Source organism: Balaenoptera physalus, assembly GCF_965194825.1.
Source record: "Balaenoptera physalus genome assembly, chromosome: 11".
Lineage (NCBI taxonomy): Eukaryota > Metazoa > Chordata > Mammalia > Artiodactyla > Balaenopteridae > Balaenoptera > Balaenoptera physalus.
Window position 1 is genome coordinate 23,621,519 of NC_138896.1, and position 9,875 is coordinate 23,631,393.

At 45.5% G+C, this 9,875-nt stretch overlaps 1 protein-coding gene across 1 annotated transcript; it reads left to right on the forward strand.

The window, feature by feature from the left end:
• Positions 1-754: 754 nt before the first annotated feature.
• On the forward strand, positions 755-6,287 carry MUC21 (mucin 21, cell surface associated). Its single transcript, XM_082415349.1, has 4 exons — positions 755-1,199; positions 1,340-1,463; positions 3,619-5,507; positions 5,872-6,287. Exons 2-4 carry the CDS (start codon positions 1,400-1,402, stop codon positions 6,058-6,060), a joined length of 2,142 nt encoding a protein of 713 aa, XP_082271475.1. The 5' UTR covers positions 755-1,199; positions 1,340-1,399; the 3' UTR covers positions 6,061-6,287.
• Positions 6,288-9,875: the final 3,588 nt, after the last annotated feature.

The following is a 9,875-nucleotide window of genomic DNA, read 5'->3' on the forward strand; positions in this document are numbered from 1 at the left end:
CTAAGTATCTCCCTCCCCCAACAGACCTGAAGTCTCCTTATGTGGTGCCCGTGGTATACCTTGCTGAGAGATGCTTCATTAAGGCTGATGAGAAGGAACATCTGAAGGATGTCAGGGAAGAAAAGTTTCTATGAATTACTCCGAAAACAAACAAGACAGGAACCCCTATGGTTGAGAATCAAAAGGCGGCCTTTGTGGGAGTGGGGGAGGGAAGGATTGGGACTTTGGGATTAGCAGATGCAAACTATTATATATAGAATGGATAAACAACAAGGTCCTACTGTATAGCACAGGGAACTATATTCAATATCCTGTGATAAACCATAATGGAAAAGAATATGAAAAAGAATATATATATATATATATATATATATATATATATATATATATATATATATATATATATATATATAACTGAATCACTTTGCTGTGCAGCAGAAAGTAACACAACATTGTAAATCAAGTATACTTCAATAAAATTTTTAAAAAGGGGGGCCCTATACCACCCCTTTACCTGATATGAGTGTGACAGGTGGCTTGTTCCTGCATATTCAACACTCTCCCCCACCCTCATCCCCCATGCGCCAGAGACCCCAAAGACGGCTACACTACCCATGGATCTCTCTTTTCCTGTTCAGTCATTGTGCATTGTTGATGCCTACTGCATGCTCAGCAATGTACCGTCTGTCTTCTGCCCATATCCCAGGAGCCCAGATCCCTAGTTACTGCTCTCTTTGAGGTCTCATTTTTTTTTTTTTTTTTTTGATTCAAAGATGTCGGGTCCTGCCCTTCAGCTCAGTCTATTAGGGCTTATTCCGTGTTTAAAGCATGCACACAGGACTTTCTGACCAGGAAACAAAGTCTTGAACTGGAACAGGTTTCTGGCCCTATTTTTGCCTCAAGGGTGGGTCTCTTCCACTCTGACAACCTTGATTCCTTTATCCCATTCTACTTCCTGCTCAAACCCAGCCCAGTGCCCTGCCTAGTATGATCATGTCATTCTCCTTTCTCACCTTCCTCTTGAACCCCAGTCTATTCCTTCCCAGGCTCAGTATTGTTTTGTTACCTGCTCATAGTTGGCAGAAGAAGAAGTCAACTTCCCAACCCCTCCCCTATATGAAACTATAAAGGCTCCTGCAGCTCTTCCATGATAAAGAAAGAGGCAACAACATCGTGTGGAGGAAGCTCAAGCAGCCCAGGTATCCAGTCTCCCACCCCGCTAAGCTCAAGATTCTTTCCAAGAACACATATGTTGGAGACCCAAGCTCCTGGAAGCTCCAGCCTTTATCTCTTCACCTTGAACTCTCCTTTCTCAAGAATACTGTTCTTTGCCTTCTAGGTCTTCGTCACATTTGGGATCCAAGCATCTTTTTTACCAGCCACAAAGAGGCAGATCAAGATGCAGAAAAGAAACATTTGCCCTATGTACTGGTTACTGTTGCATCTCCTACTTTCAGAATACGGTGAGTGCTTTCCTTTAAAGGTTGGTGGTCTGTGAACTTTTGAGGGATTGTGGGAGATGATGACCAGCACTAGGAATAACTCCAGTTCTCCGCCATAGAGTGAGGGTCATCATTTCACTCCAATCACTTCAGTCTAATAAGGTATCACCTGGGAGGCAGTCAGAGCACAGTGGTTAAAACTGTGGACTCTGGTCTCCAATTGCCTATGTTTGAATCACGGCTCCATCTGTTACCGGTACACTTTGGGCGAGTTAACTTCTCTGTGCCTCCGTTTCTGCATCTATAAAATGGTAACAACCTGTGAGATATGGCTGGGGTTTAAATATTAATAACAAGAAGAGTTGACTGTTATTTTATTTATTTATTTATTTAAATTATTTTATTTATTTATTTATTTTTGGCTGTGTTGGGTCTTCGTTTCTGTGCGAGGGCTTTCTCTAGTTGCTGCGAGCGGGGGCCACTCTTCATCGCGGTGCGTGGGCCTCTCACTGTCACGGCCTCTCCTGTAGCGGAGCACCAGCTCCAAATGCACAGGCTCAGTAGTTGTGGCTCACGGGCCCAGTTGCTCCGTGGCATGTGGGATCTTCCCAGACCAGGGCTCGAACCTATGTCCCCAGCATTGGCAGGCAGATTCTCAACCACTGCGCCACCAGGGAAGCCCCGACTGTTATTTTAAAATATCACTCTTCTATATTATAAAAACTTAATTTTTCTCGTGTCCTTAACCCCTATTCCACAATCAGCCTCAGTCAGCCTCAGGCCAAGTAGAAAAGGATTCAAGTCAAAACTAACTCCCACTCTGCTCCACACCTCTGACACTCTATTAAACTCTCCTCGGGCCGTCTCCTATTGTGCAACTAGGAAGCATGACTTCTTAGAGAATTCTTTTTTTTTTTTTTTTTTTGGGCGGTGCCACACGGCTTGCACAATCTCAATTCCCCAACCAGGGATTGAACCCGGGCCACGACAGTGAAAGTGCCGAATCCTAACCACTAGACCATCAGGGTACTGCCCCGAGAATTCATCATTTTGAATCAAAATTAGCCCTCATACAATTTTGACTCAACTATTCTATTCTCCAAAACTTCTCAAATCAAATCCACTCCCTCTTTCACGTCACCCCTACTCTTGTTCATCTCAGTTTCTTATTTAGTTTTACTCATGATTCTAACCTTAACTCCAATTTGTACCCCATTGCAGATTTTAGGGGTCCTTCCCCAAATAGAGCTAAACTCTAATCCTATGTTAGTTCAAATAAGCTACACATGTGTGGGGTGAGGTGCTAGGCACTCATGTCCAAATTAATAGTAAAATGAGCCACAAATGAGATAAATTTTGTTTATCTGGAGAGGCTGAGCATCTTTGTCCTTCAAGGTAGTGAGAGGCAAAAAACAGGCACAAACTTAACTCTAGCTGAGCCTTCAAGAAGGTGGAAATGCTTCCCTATACTTGTAGATCTTGATTTGCAGACCTTAATCCTGGGAGATCTTATATATTTAAGTTACATATAACTTGCTCTTTTCTAACCTTTGCCTTGTAATCAGGAGCCCCTGGAACTTTAATGCATATGTAATCACCCAGATACCTAGGCCTATCTCAGACTCTGATTCATTTAGTCTGGAGTGGTTTGCCTAGAAATCTTTATTTTCAACAAGCTCCCCAGATAATTCTAATATAGGTGTTTTCTGAATAACACTCAGAAATATTTTCCAAGAAAGAAGCAATACCACTTTAATAATGAATTAATCAATTTATACTAGTTTCACCTGGGTTCTACAACTCCTTTATAATACTTTTTATCTGTGTTGAATATTGTACAGCAGATGATGGAATAAGCTTACTATCAGTGAAATTAGGTCATGTAACCCTGGTGTTGGGGGTGGATGTGGAGGGTGACTTAGCATGGTAGCTAAAAGTGCAGATTCAATGGCCTGGGTTCAAATTCCTGTTCTACTACTTACTAGCTGTACAAACTTGGGCAAGTGTCAACATTTCTAAGCCTCAATTTTTTCATCTTAGCTGTTGAGAATAATAATATCTATTTCATTGGGCAGTAGTGAGCATTAAATAGAATTATCCACGTAATAAGTTTAACCAACCATTGAACAGAAAGTATATATGCTCAATATATATCATCATTTATGATTATCATTAGGCATAACCTCCATTAGTGGTAGCACACCCAGCCCAACTTCCAGTGAACCCACCACAGCCAACACTGGATCCAGTGCAACCTCCAGTGTGACTGGGACAGCCTCCAACACTACATCCAGCACGACCTATGGTGGTACCAGCACAGCCACCAACTCTGGATCCCAAGTGACCTCCAGTGGATCCAGCACAACCTCCAATACTGAAACCAGCATGACCTCTGGAGGGTCCAGCACAACCTCCAATACTGGATCCAGCGTGACCTCTGGAGGGACCAGCACAACCTCCAGTACTGGATCCAGCCTGACCTCTGGAGGGACCAGCGCAACCTCCAATACTGGATCCAGCCTGACCTCTGGAGGGACCAGCACACCTGTCAACACTGGATCCAGTGCAACCTCCAGTGGGACTGGGACAGCCTCCAATACTACGTCCAGCACGACCTATGGTGGTACCAGCACAGCCACCAACTCTGGATCCCAAGTGACCTCCAGTGGATCCAGCACAACCTCCAATACTGAAACCAGCATGACCTCCGGAGGGGCCAGCACAACCTCCAATACTGGATCCAGCGTGACCTCTGGAGGGACCAGCGCAACCTCCAATACTGGATCCAGCGTGACCTCTGGAGGGACCAGCGCAACCTCCAATACTGGATCCAGCCTGACCTCTGGAGGGACCAGCGCACCCTCCAATACTGGATCCAGCCTGACCTCTGGAGGGACCAGCACACCTGTCAACACTGGATCCAGTGCAACCTCCAGTGGGACTGGGACAGCCTCCAACACTACATCCAGCACGACCTATGGTGCTACCACCACAGCCACCAACTCTGGATCCCAAGTGACCTCCAGTGGATCCAGCACAACCTCCAATACTGAAACCAGCATGACCTCCGGAGGGGCCAGCACAACCTCCAATACTGGATCCAGCGTGACCTCTGGAGGGACCAGCGCAACCTCCAATACTGGATCCAGCGTGACCTCTGGAGGGACCAGCGCAACCTCCAATACTGGATCCAGCCTGACCTCTGGAGGGACCAGCGCACCCTCCAATACTGGATCCAGCCTGACCTCTGGAGGGACCAGCACACCTGTCAACACTGGATCCAGTGCAACCTCCAGTGGGACTGGGACAGCCTCCAACACTACATCCAGCACGACCTATGGTGCTACCACCACAGCCACCAACTCTGGATCCCAAGTGACCTCCAGTGGATCCAGCACAACCTCCAATACTGAAACCAGCATGACCTCTGGAGGGACCAGCACAACCTCCAATACTGGATCCAGCGTGACCTCTGGAGGGACCAGCGCAACCTCCAATACTGGATCCAGCGTGACCTCTGGAGGGACCAGCGCAACCTCCAATACTGGATCCAGCCTGACCTCTGGAGGGACCAGCGCAACCTCCAATACTGGATCCAGCCTGACCTCTGGAGGGACCAGCGCAACCTCCAATACTGGATCCAGCCTGACCTCTGGAGGGACCAGCGCACCTGTCAACACTGGATCCAGCACAACCTCTGGGGGGACCAGTACAGCCTTCAATACTGGATCCAGCATGACCTCTGGTGAGACCAGCACACCTGCCAGTATTGGTTCCAGTATGACCTCCAGTGAGACCAGCATAACCTCCAGTACTGGATCCAGCACAACCTCCAGTGGGACCAGCATGGCCTCCAACACTGGATCCAGTGCAACCACAGGAGGCTCTGGTACACCTTTGTCAACTGGAACACACACAACTTCCAACAGAATTAGCACAAGTGCTGGAACTCCAGTGAATACAGTGAAGCCCAGTGGGTCCCTGAAGCCATGGGAAATCTTCCTCATCACTCTGGTCTCGGTTGTAGTGGCCGTGGGATTAGTTGTTGGACTCTACTTCTGTGTGGTGAGTGCCTAATATATAGGCACTGGTGGGAAGTGCCTGGGGGGAAGGAATAGCAGGAACATAGGGAAATGAGGTATGAATAGTAGGGCCACAAGTTAGGGATGAGTAGGGAGGAAAGAAAAATCAGGAGAAAGTTACTAAAGAGACATAGCAAGTTAGAACCAGAGGAGCCAATCAATGTGCAGAGGAAGCTATTGACTTGTGCGGAAAGGGGAGCAAAAGAAGATATAAAGACTGGTGGAAGGACTGCTGAATGAGTGAAATGCTTTAAAGAGGGAGAAGATTCCAGAAGGAGTCCCTGGTGAAGGCTTCTCGGGGGTGGGGGGGAATCCAATTCTGAAATGATTCTGCCTTCTTTTTCTAGAGAAACTCCCTGTCCCTGAGAAATGTCTTTGACAGAGCTGTCTACCGACTCCATGGCCCCAACCTCGGCCCAGGCCCTGGAGGGAATCACGGAGTCCACCACAGGTCTGGGTGGAGCCCTAACAGATTCTGGAGGAGACCAGTATCCTCAGTAGCCATGGAGATGAGAGAGACCCACGATGGGCTCTAAGCGGCTGCTGAAGCCAGAGAACCACATTCCTCCCAGAGGGAGCCAGCCTGGGGGACCAGAGATCTGAGTGTCCTTTCATTCGTCCCCAGGAGTCCCCTCCCAGCTTTGTTTGGGTCTCTGCCAGCCTTGGGGAAGACACTTCCTCCCTCTCTCTTGCTTTTACCAGACACTGGAAAGAGGAGACTCTGCTGGTCATTTAGCTAAGAAATAAACACATACAAACTATATCACAGAGAGAATCTGTGTGTGCACATGAGTGGGTGTCTGCTGCGCCGAGTTGAATTTCCCGGTTGTATGAGAGAACCCCATGCTGGAATCCACTTGGCATTCAGAATCTCCACAGTAAAATCCAGAGACATCATCCATATCTGTCCCCTTTTTCTAATCCTTCTTGCCCCGAGCAGGAACCCTGTGCCCCCAAGAATCTCCCAGACTGAGAGGGGAATTGAATTGGGAGAGATGAGAAGGGAGGGCAATGCCCGGATCCTACAGGCTCATGGATTAGGGCTGTGGTAGGTAGAGATTATGTTGTAGCACATGCAGAACCCAGAGCATGACCAGAGGAGGTATGCTGTTGGGTGGGGGGAGGGGCGGGGAGGGAGGTCACTCAAAGTCACAGTTTCCAGGCCATTTACATTTGCTCTAGACCTGGGTTAATTGTCAGAATGAAGGTGTTGGTTGATACTTTCACTCTCAGTGCTGCCTTTGGAAGCAGAGAGAAAGTGCTTCCTGTTTTTATCAAGGGAAAGACTTCCTGGCCTGCTAAGATTTCCTTTCAAGAGGGTCATGGCAGAGACACTTGGGGTAAAGCCTGAGGTTCTCATGAATTCCCTTCCCACAAAGGCTGCACATACCCCTTTCATGGTCTAGGATAGAAGGCTCCCTGATCCTGCAGGTCTCAGAGGACAGAGGCGAGCTGCTTTGAAAGGCTGGGTTGCTCTGAATCCATGAGGCCAGTGACACGACTTCCACCGGGGACAGAGGCCTCAGGAGAGAATTAGCAGGTTGTTGGTGGGTTCACCCCAACTCACAGCAGTGGAAACTGCTCTGCCTTCCACCACTTATTGGGTTTCTCAAGTGTCCGCAAACCAGACAGTTGATCCTAGTCAGTGAGGCCATGCTGAGCCATGTACAGGCCCATCATCATCATCATCAGCATCATCATTATCTTACCTACAGGGACCCAGCAACCGGAAGGAGAAGCTGAGTTGAACCCCCTAGATAGTTGCCTCCCACTGGTGTGAACTGTGGAAAGCATAATGTGAAAAACGTGAAAATAAGGCAAGGGAGTCCATTTAGATAATTAAAAAATGTAAAACATGCATTTTCAAGTTTAAAATTCTAATAGACAAATGCAAAGAGGCTGGTTGAGAATAAAGTTAGTTATCTAGAAGAGCAAGTGGAGAAAGTAGCTCAATTAGATACAACAAACCAGAGATGAAAATCACTGACACAGAAAATAGAACACACTTGGAGGATTGATTCAGGAGGACTAACACACAAGTAGTAAGATTCAAAACAGAGAAAAAAGGAAGAGGTAGACCAGAGGAACTAAAAGAACAACAGGGAAGAAATATTTTAGTCTGCAAATTGAAAGGGCTTATTAATAACAACTCTGTAAATATACTAAACCCCATTAACATCTATTTTAAACAGGTGAATATGCTATATAAATTATATCTCAATAAAGCTGTAAAAATATTATTACCCAGCAGGCATATTGTGTAAATAAAAATTTTGATTTCCAAAGATAAACCACAATGGGCACTTTGAGACAGTGGGAGATGAAGAGATGAAACCACGGTGAGTACATAATTCAGCTTGTGGTTAATTGACATGGTTACACTGTGAATATCTCGCTACTCCCAGAAACTGGAGTGTGTACATAGAGTTAGGAAGCATCATGACTCAACTTTCACCATGGGATCCGCTTACATGGACGAAACATGTTTTAACCCGACAAAGCCCCAGCTCACCAAGGAAGTTTGAGGTCTTCCTCAAGCAGAGGTCTAGGATGTTGACAGGATTAAGCGCTTTTGCACTGTTGGCCTAGTGCAATGATCTTTAAATGGAGTCTGCCCATACCCTTGGAGGTATATGAAGACTTTCTAAAGAGTATTATGCAGGTGTGGGATATCTTATGGGAATCATCTTCCAGATCTTCAACTTCCGTATGTATTTTGTGCCTGTGGTCAAAGCATCTGCTAGTTATACTTTTCTAGCTTTCCTTCTATAGCCACCCACCCACCTTTTACATTCTAGCTCCTATATTATTATGGTGGATTTCCCTAGGTGCAAAAAATTCCAGGGTGCAAATAAAGGGGATAACTCAAAATCTCTTCTAATTTAGTCATCGTATACCCAGAGGAGGGCTTCATGTTTTCCCTTGCCTCACATAAATTCTTATTAGGGGCTAAAAGAAGTGTAATAAACTGGGAATTTTTGGACATGTTAAGATGTTATTGATTCAGATATATTGTAGAGTGAGGTAGCAGGGGTGATAAAGATTTCTGCTTAACAATCTCTTCTCTTCCATCTCCTGTCAAAGAATACATCCTTCTGGGGGGAGCAACTCATGAAAGCAGAGCAAACACAGCATCAGTAAGAAATAATAAGAGTGGCAGTGCCTTATTTAACCTAGGCGAAAACCCTATGGCAAATCAACCCACCTTATCTGTCTGTCTACCTATTTTAGAATATTCAAGATTTGTAAAACTTTGCTGGGAAATAGCAACTTACTATGAAGCACGCTTCCCTGGCTTATACACCGTTCTCCATAAGGAGAAACAGTGTCTCATTCAAGAGTTTCTTGGTTTAGTTCACAGTTGGATATTTTGCATGATTTTCAAGGAGAAAGACATTATAAGTTGTACATTTACTTCCAGCTGATTAATCTTATATCTTTTAAAAAATATATTTATTTATTTATTTGTTTGTGCTGGGTCTTTAGTTGCGGCAGGCGGGCTCCTTAATTGTGGCTTGCCGGCTCCTTAGTTGTGGCATGCGAACTCTTAGTTGTAGCATGCATGTGGGATCTAGTTCCCTGATCAGGCAACGAACCTGGGCCCCCTGCATTGGGAGGGCAGAATCTTAACCACTGCGCCACCCGGGAAGTCCCTAATATTTTATCTTAAGACGAAAGGAAGATCCAGAGGCTGTACAGCATACCTGCTAAGAGCACAGATTGAAGAACTAGAATTTCCGGTTTTAAATCTAAACTCAGCGTGGCCTCCCACAAATTCCTTCACTTTCCTGGGTCTCAGTTTGCTTATCTGTAAAACTGAGGGTGATAACAGTACCCAATTCATGAGATTGCTGTGAAGCCCTTAGAATAGTACATTTGGTAGCACTCTATAAATTTTGTTATTATTTTTTATATTGGGAAGGTTCATGTTACACATTTTCTTGAAAATATGGAAAAACATTGCGGAGTTGGAGAAGGGGGAAAGATAAAAACATTGCATAAGAAAAACATTTTCATTTATTTTTCACCAAAATGTTATTGAGGACTGAGAAATTTAACACTTACAAGCCACAGGAAATTTTTTTTACGTTTATAAACATATCTTTTGGTGCAGAGAAGCATGGTAGGGTGATTAACAAAAATCTTACAAGCAAAAAATATTACAGTAGAATAATGTAAGGGAAGTAATATCAAGGCAGAAAAACAGGGGTAGAAACCAGAGAGGATGGGAGACATAAAAACGGCCTGATGAGGCGCAGAGGTTTCCAGAGCTCAGCCAGGGCTCACGGGCTTTCTAACATTCCTTGTGGAGGCTGAGAGAGCTGTCCCCGCACGCCAGTTCCAGACTGCA

Bases quoted from the DNA above. Each gene is read 5' to 3' on its own strand.
- MUC21 (XM_082415349.1), top strand. From the start codon at position 1,400: ATGCAGAAAAGAAACATTTGCCCTATGTACTGGTTACTGTTGCATCTC. The intron at 1,464-3,618 runs GTGAGTGCTTTC...GATTATCATTAG, and splicing joins TCTCCTACTTTCAGAATACG to GCATAACCTCCATTAGTGGT. The intron at 5,508-5,871 runs GTGAGTGCCTAA...TTCTTTTTCTAG, and splicing joins TTGGACTCTACTTCTGTGTG to AGAAACTCCCTGTCCCTGAG.